The sequence below is a fragment of the Alexandromys fortis genome, unplaced genomic scaffold, assembly GCF_014885135.2.
Source record: "Alexandromys fortis isolate MF-2015 unplaced genomic scaffold, M_Fortis_MF-2015_v1.1 scaffold_115, whole genome shotgun sequence".
In the NCBI taxonomy this organism is placed as follows: Eukaryota; Metazoa; Chordata; class Mammalia; order Rodentia; family Cricetidae; genus Alexandromys; species Alexandromys fortis.
In genome coordinates, this window is record NW_026067989.1 from 2,777,139 (window position 1) to 2,800,483 (window position 23,345).

The 23,345-nt window shown below is 45.3% G+C and overlaps 1 protein-coding gene across 1 annotated transcript in view; it reads left to right on the plus strand.

Moving 5' to 3' along the window:
* Slc24a3 (solute carrier family 24 member 3) overlaps positions 1-23,345 on the plus strand; it is a 453,633-nt gene that overhangs the window by 427,733 nt on the left and 2,555 nt on the right. Inside the window, 3 exon segments of the mRNA XM_050159552.1 lie at positions 1,522-1,636; positions 2,722-2,834; positions 20,121-20,186. Coding sequence (XP_050015509.1) covers positions 1,522-1,636; positions 2,722-2,834; positions 20,121-20,186 — 294 coding nt within the window.

Consider the following 23,345-nt stretch of genomic DNA (forward strand, 5'->3'; position numbering starts at 1 on the left):
TCACCACTGCCTGACGCATGCTGGGAATGGACTCCCAGCTGAGACACATGGTTTACATCTCCTCAGGATATTACAGAAGGTGTGAATGCCCCAGTGGCACCCTGAGATGGCCTAAGAGTTCTAGGTGTTGCAAGCCCCATTTCCTTAAGCCAACCAACAAGAGATTGGTCTCTTTTTCTACCTCCTTAGCAATGGATCCTGGCTCTGCCACCCTCCCTTGGCAGCTCCCTGCTGCTATGGTTCCCTCTTGAGCTCTGGGGACAGCCGTGAACCCATCTGTGTGGCTGAGCAATGGGCCATAGCAGCCCACCCTTTGCACTCCACCTCCATGGAAACTGAGAAGCTGCCTTGAGGATGAGCCCACCAGCCCAACACGGAGCCCCCTATGCCACTTTCCAGCAGTGTGGCAAGTGTGGTTTGCAGATGAGCCCACCAGCCCAACCCAGAGCCCTGTCTGCCACTTACCAGCAGCCTGGGACCTGGGCGGATGCCTCCCCATTCTGTTTCCTCATCTGAGGAATGGGAAAAGCAGAGCACTCAGACCAGATGGTTGTGAGAATTAAGAAAGTTAAAACTGAGCATTTAGCCCAGTTTCCTAAGTACTAAAAAGAAAGAGATTATGGTGAAGAAGTTGACAGTGACAGCAAAGGTTTCCAATGTTCTTTTCTTTCTGTCATATGACCAAAAGCAACTTGGGGAGGAAGGTGTTTATTTCATTTTCCATTTTCAGACCACAGTTCATCTTTGGGGGAAGTCAGGAAGAACTCACAGCAGGAATTTGGAGGCAGGAACCATGGAAGAATGCTGCTCACTGCCTTGCTCCTCAGTCCACATTCAGCTACTTTTCTTATACATCTTGGGGTCAGCTGCTACAGATAGTGCTGCCCACAGTGGACAGGACTCTCCTGCATTAATTGTCAGTCAAGAAGAAGTCCCCTCACGTCAGTCTGATGGAGGCAGTTTCCTCAGCTGAAATTCCTCTTCCCCCATGCGTCAAGTTGACAAACAAAATTAGCTGTCACACTGACCTCGCAGAAGTGGGGATGGGAAAAGCTGGATAGGACCTCCCTGGCAAGACCGACTGTGAAGCCAGCCCCTCTCCAGGTCTGGTCAGCCTGATTGCAGATCTGCGAGCACACTGTTTACGTTCCTAGCACAGCTTGACAGCCTGAACCATCCAGGGCTGTCTTGAGTTCAAGTGTTTTGTTTCATTATTGTCTTTTCTCTTACGTTCTAGTTTTTTTTTCCAGTGTGCAAGCATCACCAGAAAGAAACAAATGATAGCCCCACCTTTCCTTGAAAAGTCTGAGTTCTGTCTAAGCATCACCCTAAGGCCGGCAGTATGGGTTTCATCCACATGATGTTCATGCCCTCCCGGGTTAAAATCCAGAAAAGATGCTGCCCCACCCCCACCCCTAAGATGGTCCAAATTAGAGACCTTTCTACATTTTGATCAGAGGGAACTTGTAGAGGTAGCTCACAGTGTCTCTTGGTTCACTGCCTCCTCCTGCTTCCTCCAAGGTCACCATCATCGGTTACACCTTGGGAATCCCTGATGTCATCATGGGGATCACCTTCCTGGCTGCTGGAACCAGTGTGCCCGACTGCATGGCCAGCCTTATCGTGGCCAGACAAGGTGGGATCTCCAGGGACAATGAGGATAGGGAAGGAAGGGAGGGAGGGAGGGAGGGAGGGAGGGAGGGAGGGAGGGAGGGAGGGAGGGAGGGAGGGAGGAAGGATTGATTCTCTGACTGGTGGGGGCTGTGCAGTGTGGCAAGGAAGGGGGCCACAGATGCTTCTTATAAGGAGAGATAGGTGATAGAACCTCAGTGTCATGTTGGCCAGATGGCTTCATGAGATCAGAAATGTCAAGAAAAGAGGCAGAAGACATCACTGTGTACGGCACAGATGCTCACTCAGGCAGCTACAGCCCTTTCTGGTCATTATTATCATCCATTAATTGTAAAATACCTACCAATAAATACAGAAAAAAAAATAAAAACAGCCAGCCTGGAGCGAGCGAGACACTGAACTCATTCAGCAACTCCAAGAGGTAGGGATGACTGTGCTTTGATTTCATAGATAAGGAGGCAGACAACCCCCATAACTAAGCCCACTCAGGACATAGCACCTGCAAGCTGTCAGTAGTCCATTCTCAGCACGTGACAGGTAAAGCTTACCTGTGGACCCTGTCGACAGTGACACCCTTCCCGGCAACCACGCTCGTTCCCGTGCCTGGTGGACATCGAGAGGCATTTATTTTAAGCAACAGCAGCAACAAAATTTAGCACAGTGCCCTATAGAAACTCTACTGATGGCACTGTCTTTATGGTACCTGGTTATTAAGAAGTTGTGAATTCAGGGCAGGACGGGTGCTGTGCTGTGCAAGTTAACAAAGCCTGTGGAGCCATGCTTGTACCGTGGGGTTTATTTCTTCTGAAAGGGGAGCTCAGAAGTGCCAGTATTCTCGGAACCAAATATGGAATTTTTTTTTATCGCTTACACTGTCTTCATATCTGAAGTGAAGTCAGGAGTCAGCAGGTTGTGGGTTCTCTGTATGATAATCTGTTATTTTTCATACTACTGATGGGCTAAGAGAGAACCAAATACATGGTCCAGCAAAATTCCTACCAGGCTGCCAGACCAAAGACTCAGGAGAGCCCCTTGTGGGTGCTTCCGACTGAGCTCCCCTTCCTCCCTAATGGTCTCTTGTCCTTGCAGGGATGGGGGATATGGCCGTGTCCAATTCCATCGGGAGCAATGTGTTTGACATCTTGATTGGTCTCGGTCTTCCCTGGGCTCTGCAGACTCTGGCTGTGGACTACGGCTCCTACGTGAGTGCTTTTCTCCATAACTTCTTGAATCCAGAGCAAACAGACTTCTTCAGTGGCCTTGGCCATTGAACTGTTGTCTGCTAGTAAAGAAGGTGTAGAGATATTAATGTTGTGAGGGAGGCAAATTCCTCTGGTACAGATCTTCCAGAGTCACACGTATGGAGACAGAGACGCAAGACCCTAGAGCAGAGGTCCGCCAAACCTTATGTCTCAAACAGGACATAAGTACAGGCTGGGGGGACGGGGGCGGGGCGGGGCTAGATGGTCTCCGCTGCAGTAGCAGAAAAGCAACCACAGAACTTCAGTATAGAAGCGGAAATTGGAATGTTCGAAGCTTCCATGCTGTCATATGTTATGCTTATTTCTTTTCAACAATTTGAAGAGGTAAAGATCATCTTAATTCATGAGCTCTGCAGAACCAGTCAACGGACCAGCATTGGCTGCAACCTCTAGCTAGTTGCATTGCATGTAAAAAGAGAAGGTAGAGAGAAATCATCTGGGTGGAGTATCTCGAACAGGTGTCGTCTTTTGGGTGGTCTCAGATTCCAAATACCCCTCCTTAATTATGCCGGTCAGTGAGTAAGGTTGCCGTCAGTCAGCTCCTGTGATTGACCCACATCAACCGTACTCACAACTGTGTGATGCATAAGCTAAAATACTGACAGATGCCCATAGGATACATAAGGACCACACAGAAGGCATACTTGTTTTGAGTGTTTAGTTTTTCTCTGCATTCCTGAAGGAAAATCTTATATGGGAGAGTCTACCAGGGGATCCCATGAACATCTTTTAAGGCTGATGATCCATCAGGAACCAATAACAGATTATACTCCAGCTAAGATTTATTACAGCAAAGCATATGGAGAAAGGAGCAACAGGAAAATGAAATGTATCCACAGTCCCAAAAGGTCTGGTGCCAGCTTCCAGTTCCTTCCCTGCCAGGTTGCACAGGCCCTGCTTTTTCTAACAGTGAACTCCAGGGACGTGTGTGAGTTGTCTTGTGCAAGGAAGTCCCCTGGAACCTGAAGCCTTTATGGGGCGCTGGTCAGGCAGGAACATTTCTACTCTAAGAACAGCTATGATCATTGAATCTCAGCACCGGGATGTACATCATCTAGCTTGCCTAGCATCCCCCTTTATCGCTCATGAACAAAACACCGTCAACCAGCAGCATTCTAAGAGCAAGGATTGGCAGAAGCCTCCTGGGGGCGGGGGACTCTGTGTTAACACCTGCTGCACAGAAGGTCACGTTACTCTTTTATTTGTTAGAGTAGTATCACTAGGTACTATTAATATACTGCAGACAACTCAAAAGTTTCACTGGGGTAACCCAGCAACAGCTAATTTCCTGCTAAAATTCTACTGCAGATGTTCCCACTCTGACAGCGCCTAGGAACACTTCCAAAAGGAAGCCCAGGGAGTGTGGCAGGTTCCATCATGTGGCTCTGCTAGGTTTGCGGCCCTCTCTAGAGCAAGGAAAGCAAGGGCAGAGGAGACAGTGCCTGGAGGTGGCTAATGTCAGGCCTGTCCTTATCCCTTTGTCCAGACCTCATTTGCCCACCAACTTGCAAGAAGGGTCTTGACATTTGTTTAGCTGTGTCCCCAGGAAGGAGAGGAGACGCTAATGGCCACCTCCTGGAGCAGGTTCCCCAGTGGCTTCTCTGAGTGACCCAGGGCCCAACCCCATTTAACATCATTCTTGTTCTTAAGCTGGGGACAGTGGTATTGAGTGTACTTAAGTTCAATCACTAAGGCTGGCTTGTCACTTCCTTAAGAGACAAGGTCTGCCAATGCTAAAGGCATCTCCTGGGGTTTGTGTACAACTGGCCCACCTGAACCTTTACTTTCTTAAACACATTTTCTTCGTGGAGCAAACACTGCCTGTGATTAGTAGGAGATGGCAGCAGACCCTTCTGCCGTGCTGGTAGTTCTGTGCAGCGGCACTGGCTGATGCTCTAGCCCCTGCCGTCCGTGACATGGAGGCCCTTGGTGTGGGGCTGGTGCAAATGAAGAAGGGATTTTTCAGTTTTACTACACTTTAATTGCTTTAAATTTATACAGCTCCATGGAGTTTAGGGCTGCCTATGGGACACTGAAACCCCAGAAGATGACATTTAAATGACCCACCGTGTCGCCCAGAGAAGACCAGTGTTAGCTCCTTCTAGTTTGTTTTAGATGGCTGAGATCCACTATATGGATGTTTCATATGTTGCCTTTTTTTACTTCTTACTAGATGAAACTCATTTCGCTCAAAATCTCATTAGAAACCTCATTTTCAAAGGTGGCCCAGGATTGTAGCATCTGGGTTTCCCAGAAGGTACTTGGCCATGCTGCTGTTCAGGGACACTCACATGGCTTTGAATGTCACTGTCATGTTTAGTGAAGCCGGGGACACCCTTGTACATCAGACTGTGAGGTTTAGAGATCTGTAAGCATTGCATATAAAGCTGATGGCTCAGAATGATGATGTAGTTTTGATGACATTTTAAATTAAGTTACACTTTAATTTTGATGAATTGGATAATTAACCTTTATTTTTGCAGTCCTGTAGAGTGAACCTAGGTCCTTGTACATACAGGTAAGGGCTCTACACTGGACTCATCTCCAGTTCCTTGCTCTTTCAGTCAGTGTCTCACTATGTAACCTAAGCTGGCTTTGAACCCAAAATTGTCCTCCTAACTTCCTGGGTCACACTCCTACAGCATTGTGCCTGGCTTACCCTTCATATTTCATCTGTCATACGTCATGCCTGAGGTTTGAAGAAAGCTCCATACTACCTGCAGACACTGGCCACAGGAGCTTCATGAGGACAAACACTGTCTTTCACAAATTTAGCTTTCTCAAATCACAGCAGGGGTAGTAGGCACATCCCTGAGCAATGAAAACAAACAAACAAACAACTTGTATTGAATATAGCAGAGCCCACTCCGGAACTTCTTGATTTTCATTGGTGTTCACCAAACACTTCCTGATCACGAACAGGAGGGCCACCTCGGGTCAAGATGAGGCCCAAAACTCTGAACTCTGAGTGACTCATCCTTTGGTATTCTTTCCGACTGACACTAGAAATAAACATTGATCCAACCTCCCTCTCTCTCTCTCTCTCTCTCTCTCTCTCTCTCTCTCTCTCTCTCTCTTTAGGCAGGGTCTCACTTTGTAGCCCTGTCTGTCCTGGAATTCAATGTGTATACCAGGTTGTTCCACAGTCATGGAAATCCATTTGTCTCTGCCTCTGGAGTGCTGGGATTAAAGGCATTTGCTACTGCTCGCTCTCCAGCATTTGTTCTTAAGAATGCTGCATGGAAGTGGGAGCTCTGTTCCTGTCATCACCTAACAACATCTCTGGCCTCAAACTGACTTACTGTGCTCTTAACATAAGTGCAGCAGTCACATGACCTTGACTTCCTTAGAAAACTCTTGATTATCTGCTGGTGGTTGGTTTTCCTTGGTAAGAAAAGCAAGAAAGATGCGCTCAGCCCAGCTCAGCATCAGCCACCCAGGTCCACTGCAAGACATTCACAACCCTTCCAGTTTACTCCGGTTTCTTTCACACTCTCCTTCCTCCCTCTTATCAAAGTTATGAAAAAGTTTTTTTTTTAAAAAAAAAATGACCTTTATCTGAAATCCAACTACTTCTGGTCTCCTCTGTTGAGAACTAGAAGACAGTGGTTAAAAACCAGGCAACCACAAGAAAAAAAGAAACTGTGCTCTGAATACTAAATGTACTCACTTGATCGACTCACTTGATGTGACAGGAGCAAGAGAAAGCCCTTTCCGCATAAGGTCCACTGTATGCACCAGCTTGCATTGCTATAATGAAATTAGAGACAACTAACTTAGAGAGAGCAGAGATTTGTTTTGCTTCTCAGTCCCCTTCAATGGCATGCATTCAGTGACCTAAGGACTGTCTGTGGGCACACCCCTTAAGGATCAACACTACCCCCATCAGCACTATCCCATTAACACACAAACCTTTGGAGAAAACTACCTATATTCAAACCATAGCATCCTCTGTGTTTGATGGAGGGTTTGTTTATTTTTTATTCTTAATTAAAAATTGTTTTCATGCAATATATTTTGATTGTATTTTCCTCTCCCTCAACCCCTCCCAGAGATTTTTCCATCTCCTTCCAACCTCATATTCTCACTCTGTCTCGTTCATCTCCATCTCTCTCAAACCAAAAAAATCAAACAAACAAACAAAAATCCAGTAAGACAAAAAAAGCCAAATTTGTTTTGTTTTTACTGGGATAACAGGATATGATCATGGAAGATAAAATCATGAAATCTTTAAAACAGTTACAGTTCATCCCAAGAGTAAAATAAACAAGGCCGTTGTACCAACTTTGAAATTTTCCTTGACCAAACATGGACATCAGGCCTGAAACTGAAACTCAGGCAGGCAGGCCTTCAACCATAGGTAACCCCCAGTCATCGCCTACCTCTCCTCTCCTCTGACAGCCCCCCGAAGGTATAGAGAATGGAAAATGAGACGTGCTCACAGCTATGAGACATACCTTTTCCAAGTCACAATCCCTAGTGACAGGGTCACACAATAAAACAAAACCTGAGGTCCAGAATCACGTTTTCCATCTAAAGATGAGATAATTTAGGTCTATTTGGCCATTCTGCTGAACTATACAACCGTAACTGGGCCTGTAGTGAAAATCTCCTCCGTCATGCCCAAGTTTGGTTGGGCAGATTGTAGAAGAAAGTGCCTCAGATTGCATTGTATCTAAACACAGCTGTCAATGGCCAGTGCAAGGAAGACCTTCATTCACTTTCAAAAATACAGGCATTCAAGGACCTTTCCAAAGACCTCTCTTTTTTTTAACTTTTTCTTTCTTTTTTCTTTATTTCTTTATTTATTAAAGATTTCTGTCTCTTCCCCCCAGCCGCCTCCCCTTTCCCTTCCCCTCCCCCAATCAAGTCCCCCTCCCTCGTCAGCCCAAAGAGCAATCAGGGTTCCCTGCCCTGTGGGAAGTCCGAGGACCACCCACCTCCATACAGGTCTAGTAAGGTGAGCATCCAAACTGCCTAGGCTCCCACAAAACCAATAGGTGCAGTAGGATCAAAAACCTATTGCCATTGTTCTTGAGGTCTCAGTAGTCCTCATTGTCTGCTATATTCAGAGAGACCGGTTTAAACCAAAGACCTCTCTTTTGAAGGGAACTCACCGTCATTTACAGGCCCTGGAAAAAAAATCAAGATTTCATTTTGTGTGTAGAGGGAGGCTGGGATCCGAGTTCACTCTCCTCTGTGTGGGGTCTATCTAGGTGTGTCATCACTTCTTGGTGAAAATGACTTTGCCTTGAATTTTATATGTCCAAAAGAAGTGTGATAAGCATATTTTTGCAATACTATTGGCAACATACAAACTATTTAGAAGCCATGGTTGTAAGGTTTTTGAAGTGTGTAGTCTGGAAACTTTCTTCCACAGCAGCGATAGTGTTCATGATCAGGAAGCCTTCATGTGGAATCAGGAGAAGGTAAATGGGCCAGAAACGAGGTCAGGAAAGCTGTGAGCTGAAGCAGAGTAGCCATCAGCAAACCAGCCTTGAGTTGTCGGCCCAAGCTTAACGGGCTGCTTTGAAACTTATTTCCCTCAAATAATTTACTTTCAGCTTGAGAGGGCTTTTAATGAAAAAAAGAATTCTCATGAAATAAAAGATGCCTAAGTCTTACCCAAGAACCCCCACAGGCAGAACACTCCGTTGGCATAGACGTACTGCCCACCCAGCGTCATGCCACACACAATCTCCTCCCGCCTTTTTTAGAGTACCGGCCATGAACCATTGCTGCTGGAGTCTGACTTTAGCATCTCACACACCATCTCAGTACCGGTTGTCATTTAACACATGGTGGGGAGTTTTCTTTGTTTAAACAGAGAATGATTTTATCTCCTTAGTAGAATTGGCACACAGTCCCTTTGTGTAGAATAGCTCCTCGGAGCTTTGCCACAATCCTGGCTGTGTGACATTATTTGCGTTCATGGAGTTGATCCTGAGTTTCTGAGGAAAAGTTTCATCTCCATTCCTAGATCTGGGACGAGCTTCGAGGTTATGCTCTATCTCAAATGAAATACTTCCTTCACCAGCAGCTGAGCTTCTTGACAAGGGTGGGCTTTAATTACGTGATAGGAAATACGCTTGTCCTGATACTCCAGGAAGTGATGCTTGGCCAAAACAATGGTACAGCATTTGGCCACACTCAGTTGGGTCTTTTGTGTTGCCCAGAAGCCTGGGGTTCACAAAAGCACAGGGACTTCTATTCTTTATTCCCTCTTGGAGCTCCTGCCCTTTCATTGTGAAGGTCATCCTGCAGGTATCAGCTTAGATATTGGGGGTGGGGGAATCTCGCAAGCCTGAATTGAGTACCACTCTTTTTTCTTCAGCATACAGGTGTGCAAAGGTTGGGGTGTCTAGAGAAAGAGGGAGCCTATTGGGACAAAGAGAGCACTAATGCAGAAACACTGAGGGAGGTCATGCTCAAGAAGAAAAGAAAGTCCAGGTTGTGGGGGTGTAGGATGCAATGAACAGGAGCTGCACCAGTGGCCTCAGCTGGACAGAGGACATACGTTTCACACCTAGTGAAATACAGTTCTGATCCCATTCTGCAGATCAGAAAGCCAAGACCCAGGGGGGTTATGTCCCACAACCGGAAAGGCATCATTGCAAATGCCTATAGCACCACAGCAGCGGGCAGAGGAGTGTTGGTGATGGGGTAGAAATCCAGGCTGGTTTTGTCTAAGTTTGAATCTTTGCTGAAAGACAGAATGGGATCTACTTGTTAAAGACAAGGTGGCTTCATATACGTCATCTAAAGAGAGAGGGAACTAGGAGGGGCAAGCACTGATGATGAGCTCTACCTCTCAGTGGTCCACAGACACTATGGGGGCTGCAGTCTTTGCTGTCTCCCTTGGCTAAGTGAGTGATGTTTCTATAGTAAGTTTGTCTCGGGCTTAGAATATTCCAGGTCCTTTCCTGAGGAAAATCCCTTGTTCAATCACTTTCTTTTTGGCTTCCATTGGGTTCCTTAAGTGGTCAGTACCCCAAGTTTATCTGGTCCAGGGGCATCACTATGTGGCTGTGTGCTGAGGTGCAGGACCCATTTGTAAGATGGCGCGGATACATGGAAAGGGGAAGTTAGGACTTACTTGCTACCAGCATTTGGTCTGCCCTCATCTGCACCCTGAGTTGTTCCCAAGAGAGAGGCTTCATTTCAGAAAGGACACTCAAGGGCCTCCTTCTATTTAGCTTGACAGTAACTGCAAGACATCTTTCTACATCTCTGACATCAAAAGCGAGCAGCCTGTGTGGGTTTAATGACCTCTCCCAACCTCTGGAGAGACCTGCCGACAATTCTGAAACAATTTTTCCATCTTGTCCAGATGGGATTCCCAAGTCATAATTATGGGATAATTTCCATCGCAGCCACTGCTCTGCCTGACGTTAGGTTCTCACACTCAGCAGTGAGGAACACATGCATTTTTACAGATTTTGACATCTCTATCCTCTATGGCTTGCTCAGAAGCCAGCTAGTTACCTAAGTGCCCAGAATAAATAAATCTGAAGAGTCGAGTTGGGGAAAGGAGTTCTTCTTATAACCATTATGGAGATGTACATCTTTGTGGTAAGATTTCACAGAACCAAGGAAATCGGGACAGAGCTCATGTTTCTGAGTTGGAGTTTAGAAATGTACAATAAATAAATAAAATTGTACACGCAACAGTAGTAGGAAGGTCTGCCCTTTTCTCCAGGAGCTTACTCCAAAATCCACAGAGATAAAAAGACTTTACAGCGAGTTCAGGCTTTCTTGTAGCAAGCATTAACGGAACGCCTTCTATGCATTGGGGTGCTATGGTAAGCAAGACAGATATCCCTGTGCTTCTTGAATGACAGCCTGGGGGAGGAGCCAAGTATATAAGTAAATCTGAACAAAGCATGTGGTTATTACCCTTCAGAGGGAAACTGCAGAACATGAGGCTGTGTGAGGCTGGGGCGGGAGGACTTGAAACACTGGTAAGAAAGTAGCATTTGTTCTATGTCTAAAATTATCTGAGCAAGCATTTTGAGAAGACTTTTCCAAGCAGACAGAAAGAAAAAACAACAACTTGTAAAAGCCCAAGATGTGAGAAGTCTTGGCACACTGGTGAATGCCACACTACCCAGGGTAGCTCCTACAGTTATGGTAGAGGGAGGGGAAGAGTTGACGGTGAATGGCAGGAATGGAGACAGAGCAGTTGTGTGTCAAAGAGCATCGTAAGCCATAGTAGCAGAAAGAATGATGGGTGTCTGAGAGATAAAGACACAATGAAGTCATGATGTCCTTCAGAAAGAAGAATGTGCTGGGCGTGATGGTACACGGTTTAGTTCCAGCAATCAGGAGGCAGAAGCAAGTAGTTCTTATGGTGAGTCAAGCCAGCCTGGTCTACATAGTGAGTTCCAAGTCAGCCAGGGCTGCACAGTGAGACCCTGTCTAAGAAAAAGAAAAAAGACCTAAGACTATGATAACTACACAGAGAAGGGGGCTGGAACCAGGCAAAACTGGTGGCAGCAAAACCAGTAGGAAACATTTGCAGTAGAGACGAATTAGCATGATGCTATCTGTGTAACCAAAGTCCTGAAAGCATAAATCTGCTAATATCTATTCCTCACCATGCACCTGTGAGTTGACAAGTGTTTGGCTGATGTGACCTTGGTGCCAAGCTTCAGAGGACTCTGCTCCAAGTGTCTTTTACCCTTGTTGGACCAGTGGCCTCATAAGACACATTCTTATGATAAAAAAAAAGCTGAAACACGAGAAGCCATGCCCAACTGTGCAAACACATTTCAAATATTTGTTTCTATTAGGTTAGGCCTACTTGGGTTCTGTCGGCTAAAGCATGTCACCAGCCAGACCCCACATCAGAAAGGCAGGGAACTACTTCTACCCACTGGGAGGCTAGAGGACTAGGGAGCTGTAACCCTAACACAGGGAGAGGAGGGGAGACCAACAGTTCACTCTGTATCAGTTGTAGCACTGGAGTCAGGGAATAACAGATGTTAAGCAAAAGACACAGAAACAATGCACACAAACCCTTGGGTGTTAGTGAGGTGAGATGGTCATAGTCAGTCAGTACTGCACTGGCCATTATGGACAGTTTGGGTTTTACCATCAGGACTGGTGAGGATTTTAGTAAGGTCCCTCACTTTAAATTTTGGAGGTGTCATTTGATACTGTCTGGAAACCTATGGGAAGACGTCAAGAGTGGAAGATGGAAGGCCAGTCCGGAAGCTGGAGTTGAGATGGTTGGAATAGAAACGGGAATAAATTGGGTTCTTATTAAAGGAAGAAGTGACAAGTTTTCTAACAGCTGCGTGGTGAAGATAAGAGGAAAACAACCAAGGGATGGTTATTCGTGGTGCCCTGCATGGAGAGGGAAGACAAGATGAGGGACTCATTTAGGAGAAATACAGAGTTCCCATTTAAAACAGGTCACATTTGATGGGTTTCAGTGTCGTCCTGGTGGGAATGTCAGGCAGACAGTGGACTGGTGTGGAGTACGTGAAAAGTTCCACGAAGAGGCCTCTGGGGCTGGGAATACTTGCAAGTCAACAGCACTGAAATGCCTTCTAGAGGCTAAAACTAATAAAGGAAATAATGTAGATAAGAGAAGAAAGCCACAGCTATGTCCTAGTAATGCAGAAAAAGAAACCTCTGGGCAAACGAGGATGCGGTCATCCAGAAATGGGGGGGGGCTGCAAGAAAATGAGTCAGGGGAGTCGGAAGAATGCCTCGGGCCTTTCCCAAGTTCCCCCAAGACCAGCTGCCCTCCATCTTCTCCAGAAGTCTTCCAGAAGAGCATGGGGTGACATCTCTGAGGAGTCTTTCCTTCACTCTCCAGCAGAGGGCAGGAGCTATGTGTCCCTCCCAGAAAAGGGCTCCCGTGAGATGAATCGATAATCCAATCAGTTCTTGATATCTTCGGGTCATTCTTGCCTATCTTCCTCAGCAAGTTTTCCTAATCAAATTCCCAATACCTGGGATCGTCTCTGTTTGTTAGAGCCAACCTCCCCTTTCTTAAAACCCCCTAGCCCAACTTTGGAGTTTCCCCAGTGCTGGAGCCGTTCATAGGAGCTCAACAGGAGCAACTGCTTGCACCTCTTCAACCCACCTGTAGGGATGTCTTGTTGGGAGCTTGAAATTGCCTGAGATGGACATATTTCCACCATAAAACTCAACAAAATGAGAAAGTCAATGGTAGGGACAGTCTGCATTTTCTCATGACCTGAACAGACGACTTAGAGGTAGTATGGTAGCATTTTAATAGATGACACATGTCACAGTTGTTCTAAGAAAGCCCCTAGGAGCTATATTACCATCACCAATCCCCATACATTTGGTTTTTGGATTCCAGGCTCTGTGTTAGAAAACTTTAGTGATGTTTGGGAAAAGGAATGGTCTTCCCTGATCCTCCTGTAGAAAGGCTGGTGTGGAAAACTGTTGGGTCTCAGTTTTCATTAGTTTAAGTGTCTGAGAGCTGATGCAATCTTGAGGCAAGATTCAGATGAGTTGATTCAGGCCAGAAAACTCTACCATGGGAGTGAGGAAGTAGACAGGATGAAGAGGCAGCCAGCAACAGCTGTATTAACAATCCAGTTATCTTACAAGCGACTAGAGCTACATCCCTACAGAGGGACATTGTGTGAGACTCTCCTGGGGGGATGTGAACAGATATCTACTCACTCTAGAAAAGGCATCAGTGGCCGAGCAAAGTAACGATTACACCAAAGGCCAACTCGATGAAGCACTGAGTCTCGGGTTGTGTACAGGAATATGGGTGAGGGGTTACTTAAGGATGACTCAAGGACAATGGCATCACTGAAAGCCCACTGCTAACCCACAAAAAAAATGATAGCCTGGAGCTCTCCAGATAAACAAGCAGTTGGACAGGTCAAAGAGCCTCCTCTCCTGGGCAATCCTTATGCTTATATGATGTTGTGAAAAGGGGCCTTGTGAACCTTCTAAGTTTCAGCTCTTCCAGACATCTAAGTATTGTTTTCTTCCTGAGTATGGCAAGTGTCCTCCTCCCTCCAAGAGAATGTTTCATCATTGAAAGACAAAGGAGCTCTGAGAAGCTGAACAGCTTTGCCTCTGAATGACCCAACCGAGGGGCAGGCAAGCTGAGGTCACACTTTTTCCTAGGAGTCTCTGTAAAGATTAGCTGCCTGGAAGTTCAGCAGTTCAGGAAGACATCGGTAGATTCAGAGGAAGCACTAGATGTTGAGAGGTAGCTGGTAGACATTCGGAGTGGGGAGTCTGATCTCTGATCAGTGCAATGATTTTAACGTGTTCCCCAACTGCTTATCATTTAAAATGTAATCCTCAAAGTCATGTGTTAATGGTGTTTGGAAGTGGGCCATTTCAAATGCAATGAATGAGGCTAGATACAGTCAAGAAGATGGTGGCATTTATAGGTTTTAAGACAAGAAAGGGGACTGGGGAAAAGACGCAGCAATTAAGAGCACTGACAGCTCTTCCCGAGGACCCTTGTTTGATTTCCAGCACCCACATGGTGGCTCACAGCCTTCTGTAACTCCAATCCCAGGGGAACTGAAACCCTCTTCTGGCCTCAGTGGGCACTGTATGACATAGTGCACAAACATACACACAGACAAACACCCATCCACATGAAATCATACATGAAACATTAAAGAAAAGGGAAAGAAGAAAGACTTGAATAGCATGATTGCTCTGTCCCACCATTTGATAACACAGAGCCAGGGACAAGTGCACATACACACTCACACACACACACACACACACACACACACACACACTATAATACAGCAAAGATACCCCTTACCATTACCAGATGCCAAACAAATGCTGGTGTCATGCTTTTAGACCTTCCCAGCCTCCAGAATGGTGAGGCAAATAAAAATCTACTCTTTATAAGCAAACTGGTCTTAGATGTTTTGTTATAGCAATGGAGAATGGGCTAAAATGTCAGTGACATCTGCTCTTATGGCTTCTGTGATTCTTGTCATTTTTTCAGGACATAGGAAAATGATAGGTTTTAAAAAAAAAAAAAGTGGTGACTTCTGAGGTCTCAGGGTGAAGGGAAGAGCCTAACTTTTTCCTTTGGTGTGGCAGGTGAAGGGAAATCTAGAATTTAGAGTCTAAGACCCAAGTCCAAGAAGAGACTTGACCTTTCGTCAGGTTTTCGAGCTGCAGCCTCTGAGGCTAAGCTGTCTCATCTTCAAATAAGAACAAAACTCCCCACTTACCCCATGGAGAGAGCCCTTGAGTGAAGCCCACTGTGTGTGAGTGAGCTTTGGGCAGGTAAGATTGTCAGGTGTCGTTAACTAGTTTCTTTCCCAGGGCGTGTTCACTTTTTCACCCCAGTAAACTATTCAAGGAAAGACACCCTGACCCAATGATATCAGTCAGTATAAAGCCAGGGTTAGTAACATCACCTGGAAATGACACCCAAACGAGGGTTGGAACTGCTCAATAAGAAAACCCAAAGCCCTGGGGAGGCTGGGGCAGGACTATGCGACTAGGGAGTTCAGCCTGAGCTGAGTGAGAGTCTGTCTCAGAAAACAAGGGAGGAATGGGAGTGGGGATAACAATATTTAACATGTGTTCCCAATACTAATGAACAGCAAAAAAGAAAAAAAGACTTTGTTAATTCTCCAAGAGAATTCATGGATTAGGTAGAGCTGGTGTCAGGCCACCATGATGTCCTAGCTGCTTTGTGGGGCGTGGGGGGATGGGGAGCAGAATCTTTTTTAGATTCGGGTTCTTGGATCCCTAAATGCGGTGAGGCTCCAGGAAGTGTTTTGTGTGTCACATAAATACATAAAACTTGATATGAATGAGTCTCTGTGTGCATCCACACTAAAATATGCATTGCTGTGGGCTGCGCTCCTGTTGACTTTGGAAGCAGCCAGACTTCTGTTTCCTCTCTCACAACTTGCCAAAAAAGGAATTGGAAAAGGAAAATATGTGTTCCTGAAAGCCAGAAGTGAAAACATCCCTAAAGTTCAGGACTGAACAGTCTGAAATGGGCGTCATACAATCTCAGAACGTCCTCACCACGGAGACATTCTGAATTTGAGCTTGTCGTGCCTTGCTTCTGTGAGGTAGGGGCTGGGGGAGAGAGTGGCTGAACTCAGCTCTGCACAGAATTGAAGCCCAATGACTTTGTTCAAAGCTCATGCAGAAATGACAAGAGTTTGATGCTCACGTCTAGTATACAGACCCCAAAGACTAGTTCTGCTACCCTCAGACACATGTGCTGAGATTACCTGGGTGATAAACGTAAGAGAGATGATAGATAGGGAGGTAGGTAGATAACAGATAGATAGATAGATAGATAGATAGATAGATAGATAGATAGATAGATAGATAGATAGATAGATAGATAGATAGATGTGGGTTTTTATTTACATATATGAACATGTGTTGACTTTACATAGTGGTGGGTTTCTTAAGGTCATTTCACTCAGGTGTGTCATGTGGTGTGAACATACTTCCTTCTCCTTTTTCCACCCCCCCACTCCTGCCACTCTTGCCCCATTTCTCAGATCATCCCGCCTCATTTTTATGCCATATATAAAATGCTTACATATATAATTTATCATTTATATTTACATATGCAATTCATATATGATATATATTAAATATAGGATCTGCATGTAAGAGAAAGCATGCAGGCTATATGAATACATGCATTTGTCAAAACTCATCTGGTAGTAACGTGCACTTAAGACCTAGGTGTCTTACTGTATGCAAGTTATGCCTTAACTTAAAACAATTGAAAAGCTGGGGAGATTGATTGGCAGTTAAGAGTGCTTCTATGTAGCCCTGCACCTCTCCTGGGTTACACAATCAAGCCAGTTCCCAAAACCATGACCCAACCCACCTACAGCCTTCAGAGGAGTTAAGCCAAGAGTCAAGCAAAGAGGTCCTAACTCCTGACTACCATGTTTGTATGGATGAGCCAGGGGTCAGCCATCCAGGAACAAACACAAGCCATTTCTTGCTCAATTCTCTAACAAGGAAAAAAAATGACTCTACCAAAAGAAGGCTGAAAAGAAAAATGGAGAAAGAAGAAATCCCATAGAAGAATGCATCCTCTTTCATCTTTGGAGCCAGATTTAGATTTGGTATTTTGGCAATAATATTTATTCCTTGAGGCTCTGTATGAATGCAAGAATGAAGTTCAAAAACTTGAGTATAGCATGATTCATGTTGAAAGTGGCTAGCCAGACATAATCTTCCTGCTCAGATCTTTGTACTCACTGGTCCTTGGCTACTTAAGGTAAGAAATCGCTCAGTTCTTACTAGGGATTTGACCCTACAGCTGAGGGGGCAAGTAGGATTGGGAACACGTGGCCTCCACTTAAAGAAGAATGCTTATGGTGTTGAAAATTAAGATCTCACGAAATTTATTTGAGTGTTTATTCAGAAATTTTATGCACAACCCCAGCACTGTACAGCTGAAGACATGGACAAAGACAATTCTTCCCCCTGCTGGCCACTGTGGCACTCTGGGGAACGCTCTGCTCCCCAGCACTACACGGAACCTGGGGACCATCATAGAGTCAGTAGGTTGTATGTTTGGAGAAGAGAATCTTTTTTTTCTCCTTAAGATGGTCTCACTATGTAGCTTGGGAGTCAAGTGCTGAGATTACAGGCATGTGCCACCTTACCCAGCAAGACTGTCCTCATCATTATTATACATTTGCAGTGTACCCCTCAATACTGATCTTCATAGACTAACCTGCCGATGTGAGAGAAGTCAGTCTACATCAGGTTGAGAGTACCAGCCAGCCTCAGATGGGACTTATCCTCTACTTTTCTGCTCTGAATTAGTAACATTTACCTATAGCCTTGGTGTCATAGTTGCAACCTGATTCCCCTTCATTGTCAAGAAGCCATTTGTTTGATGGTAACTGTTTCCCAGCCAGAGACCAGCAGATGGAGAACTCATAGAGATGGTCACTGTAGTCGGGAGTTTGTTGGGAGCAGTGAACCCCCAGATCCTGAATTTCTGGTAAACAACTTGTAATGTTTGCAGCTGCTCTGAGCACGAGACCCTCAGAAGTTCTTGATGGCAGGAGAGTGGTTTCTGGTGGGTTTGGCTGGGACGTGGCTATCAGTTAAGGATCTCTATGTAAGCGGCTCTGGTACACAGTAAGGGGGGGGGGGAGGCATTCCTGTTTCAAGAATGACCCATGTCTCTGTCTGTGAGTCTTTGTGTGTTTCAGTCTCCAGCCTCTTGCCTGGTTCACAAACTGTATGGTAGCACATAGAGCTCAGATGGGCGTGGTGCACTAGAGGAGTTTAGTAGATTGATAAAAGAATTTAACACTTAGCCAGGAGAGAAAAGAAATTAATTTGGTATCCTGCAAAGAGAGCAGCTGGAATGGCAGTTCAAGAACTGCCTATAAATGGCCATGGGCTGTGGACGGACTCCATAGAGGAAGAGTCCTCATTTGGTTAGAATAAGCCACTTTGCCTGCAACTTCGTGGCTTCCAATTCCAGGCGCACAGATGAGAGTCGTCCTTATGGGCCTTTTTCCTTCTGGTAGTTAAGGTGAGTCACTATACACGCAGTTCTCCCCTCCGGGCATGTCGTTCTTACCAGGCAAATGAAACATCTCTGCTGTGTTCAGTTGTGTCTGATTTTGATTGTCTTTGCCCTCTGTTGTTTGATTTTTCTGTTTTGATGGCTACTTTCTGGGCCGGGTTTTTAGTGGTCCGTTTCTGATCTCTTCACCACCACCCTTCCTCGAAATCCAGCTAATTGGTCCTCTGTCAGACTTTGTTAGTGAGATATATTATGCTCTAGGTCTTTCCAGAAAGGATTGACTATTTAGAGTGTCTGGTAAAAGATGAACTGACACACTCGTCTGTAAACGCTCATACCGTTCCCATACGTATAGCTCAGTGGGAAACGTTGAAATGAGGCCACACGTAGCTTGAACCTTGTCAAGAGGCCCTAAGCCACTCCTGTGCACAGTGTCCCTTTTTAGAAAAGAGTTGACAAATAGGGGCCTGGTGATACATACCTGCAATCCCAGCACTTGGCAGACTGAGGCAAGAAGATTGGGTTTGAGGCCAACTTGGTCCATATAGCAAAATTACTGTCTCAAGAAGAAACAAAAGAAAGAGAAGGAAAGCAATAGAGAAATCAATACATCTTATTCCCTCTTTCCATAAGAAGAGGTTAACTGGACATTCCCTTCAAGACCATGGATGTATATTGGCTGGGAATGGAATAGGGATTGGATGGAGGTAGGGATGGAATCCTCAAACTTGAATCCACATGTATACTTCTTCCCATAAAGTAAGCTCAAAACGCATTGGTGTTGGCTTTGCACAGTTAGTAGGTGACTCAACAGGACAGAAGAAGTAGACTTTGAAATTGTATTGCTCAAAATGGCTAGAACTCCTGCATGGGAGCCAGTGTTGATGGCTCATGAAAGAACAAGAACTTCATCTCCACACAGTTCTCAGGCTAGGGCTCCTTTGGAACTAGCCCTACTCTCCTGGGGGCCTCTTCTGTAATTGGACTGGACGGAAATTTTCTTTGAAGCAGGTGCTGGTGGTGATGGTGCTGATGCTGAGGGCAGGTTACAGATTCTTTATCCTTAGTTCTCTTCAGCTGAGACGCAGAATCCACCATGACCTCTTTGGACTCCACGTGATGATTTCATAGCAAAGTTTGCCCTTGGAGTCTCTGCAGGTGGTGGTATCTCAGTCAGTGCTGACTTCACATCTGCCAAGTAGAAGACACATGACAGGTGCTGAGAAGGAGGAGCCTCCTCTTTCAAACTGACAGCCGGACTCAGCTAAATTCTCAACCTAGTTGTAAATCATTAGCTCAGTATCTCTCTCAAACTATGTGAAGAAATAAAAAAAATAAGTTTATCCAAATTTTCCCATCGCTTATGTGACATAATTCACCCTAAAAGTAGTGTAAGTCTGAGAAAGCCGAGCCTCGCCAGAGGTCAAGTCAACAGGATAGTGTTGACAAGCCTCCTGACATGATGGAGAGTCGGAGCACCCTAGGCTGGTGTGACTGGGGCCCTGCCTTTGAAGTCAGGACAAAGACAACTGTGTGTGCCTGGGAAAGCACATATCTCCAGAGCGGGGCAAAGCTGCTGTGCCGCTGTCTGCTTCCATCCTAGAGGAGAAACTCAGAATCACTGCTCCCCCGACTTGCTAGAAAGGCCACACTAAGCAAGTGTCTGATTTGGAAGCCTGATCTTGTGAAATCCTTTCTTACAGATTCGACTGAACAGCAGAGGCCTCATCTACTCAGTCGGCTTGCTCCTGGCCTCTGTCTTTGTCACGGTAGGTTTGCGGCTACTTTCCATTCTTAGGTGTTCATGTTTGGACCCCTCCCCCTTGCTTACTTGGGAGAGCCGATAGGTGTGGCCTCCACTGAATGGTTACAGTAGACGTCCACATATGCCATCTCACGGCTGGTTTTTTTTTTTCTAAAGGAAGATCCTAGTGACCACTGAAATTCCTCCTCTTTTCCTAAAAGGAACTAGCCTCTTCTTAGAAGCTGGACCTAGCCAGGCAGTGGTGGTGCATGCCTTCCATCCCAGCACTGGGGAGACAGAGGCGGGCAGATGTGTGAGTTCGAGGCCAGCCTGGTCTACAAGAGCTAGTTCCAGGACAGGCTCCAGAGAAGCAGCTAATCCTGTCTCAAGTCAAACCTAGAAATAACTTTTTCCAAAGCTTGAGAGGAGTGCTAGGAATATATAGCTCAGTAGTAGGGCACTTGCCTAGAATACCTTATGTTGGGGCCTCAGTCAGACAATAAAATGTGAAGAGTTGGTCTGGAAAGATGGCTCAGTGGTTAAAGTGCTTTGTGTAAGCATTTGGACCTGAGTTCGGATTCCCAGAATTCACATAAAATCCAGGCATGGTAGCATATGCCTGTGACCCTAACACTATGAACAGGCAGAGACAGGAAGATCCAAAGGACTCCCTGGCCAGTCGGCTTAGCCAAGAAGCAGTGAGCTCTAGGTTCAGTGAGAGACTTTGTCTCACAAAACAAGATGGAGAAGTAATTGAGGAAATCAACCTTCTGCCTCTGCACATGCACAGATCAGCCCATGTGCTGCATGAGTGAGAGTGCTCACATGTGTGCATGCATGAGTACACACGCACGCACACACACACACACACAGCGGAGGTGTCCCCTCCTTTGTACTATGTTAGCCACCAAAGGGTAGATTCCATCTTATTGATTCTTCTAAATTATATTCCCCATGATTCCTCCTCTTTGGCCAATATTCAGTATTCAGCCAGTGCCTTGCATGGAGCTAGGTATGGGCTATCTATCACTCAACCACATCTCCTGTTCTCATTTTACTTAATATTTCAAAGTAGGGTTATAGTAAGTTGTATAGCTCTAACTTGTGATCCTCCTGTCTCAGCCTCCCAAGTAACTGGGATTACAAGCCTAGCTATGATACTTTCTATAACTATGCACTGTGCTCAATCCTTTGCATATTTTCCCACATGGAGCTCCCCCTGGAGTGGCTATTACAACCCAATTATATAGAAGAAAGATAATGTCTAGAGAAGTAAATGACTTGTGTTTATTGATACCAAGCAAACTGTAGGGCCAGGCAGATGGCAACACAGTGTATGATTGTAAGTCTTGTATCTCTCCTTAGAATATTCTGTAATTTTGCAATTTTGTAGATGTTGGTAGAGGCTATGCTGTTTGGTGTGATCACCACAACAGTGAATGTAGTCAGAATACATAAGAGGCCCATGATTGGAGTCATGGAGGGAATCAAACACTTGGAGACCAAAATGAGGAGGATAAAATACCTAAAGAAACAGAGAGGGAGCCAGAGAGGATTGGTAATACAGCATTCAGGAAACTGAGGCAGAAGGATCAAGTGTTTAAAGCCTGCCTGAGCTATATAACATGACCCTACCTGGATCTAAACAAAGGAAGGACAGTAGTTGAATATGAAAGAAAACAGTAGGATGTGGCATCTTGGAAGCCAAGTAGACATGATGGTACAGGATGGAAAAAGTGATCAGCTGTGCCAAGAAAGACATACCCCAAATATTAGCCATTAAAGTTATAAATAGTGCTTATCCCATTGGCAGTTGATGAGGGTGGTTTGTGATGGGGTAAGTTAAGTGGAACAAGCTAAGAAAACTGGGATGAGAGTTTAGAGCTACCTTGTATTCATAACTCTTTCAAAATACCTATAAGATGATATGTTTAAGATAAAGAGAAGTGAAAGTTTTTGAAAAGTATTGCCTTTACAGTAGAAGGTACAATGGCATCCCCCTAAACCAATTGAAATATATCCCAGGGGCAGAGACAGGAATATAACAGAAAGTGAGAGAGAAGAAAAACGCCAAGGACACAGATTTAAGCACTATGACAGATGAGATCCAGTGTTCATATGGGGTTGGCTGTGAATAGGGATAGGAAGGAGCTTGGCAGAGAGATGGTGATGAGAGCCCTGTGCAATGGGAGTGAGTGAAGGTAGAGATGGGAGTGGGGTAGAAATGAGATGAGATCTAAAATAGCCATATGAGGACAGTGTACCCTGGGACCCAGGGAGGCCAGGGTGATAGTTTTAAAGAATTTACAACCAACCTAAGGTCATTGAGCCCTATCAATTTGGCTAGGCAATGTTTATCCAGCTTTGATGGTGAGTTGCATGTATCCTGCATGAGCAAACGGAGACATTACTTGAACTGAAGGATCCTGGGTTAGTCCAGCAAGGACACCAAATGAAAAAGAAATCAAAGACTTTTGCAAAAGCAGTAACAGATAGAATGAAAAAAAGCAGGAAGGGAGGAGAGAAACAAGATGGGTAAAGCCCATGGGACTCTGGTCTTAGTTACTTTTCAATTGCTAAGATAAAACATCGTGACCAAGGCAACTTGTGAAAGAAAGCATTTAATTGGGGGCTAACTGTTCCAGAGGATTAGAGTACATGGCCATCATCCGTGAGAAACATGGCAGCAGGCAGACAAGCAGGCATAGCACGAGAGCAGTAGTAGTGGTAGCTGGTACCTTTCATGTGATTCACAAGCATGAAGCAAAGAGAAAGCCAAAGACTGGGAATGGCATAGGCTTTTGAAACCTTAAAAGCCCACCCCTAGTGACACACTTCTTCCAGCAAGGCCATGCTTCCTAATCCTTTTTAAATCATCCCACCAACTGGGGACCAAGTATTCAAATATATGTGCCTTTGGGCGCCATCTTCATTCAAGCTACCACAGGTGCTGGTATCCAAAAATTTCAGGTCCTGGGAGTTAGCAGAGTTGTGGGAGTTGGGGTACCCAAGGAGATAAGATGGAAAGGAAGGAATATATGAATATTAGCATCAGGTGTCTCTGCTACTGGTAGTAACAAGGTCAATGGCACAACATTGTCCCCTTAGAACTTTCCCAAATGAAAGAGCTGTGTATGCACTGCATGATAAAAACTGGATGAGGTGTGGTATTTCTGCACCTGAA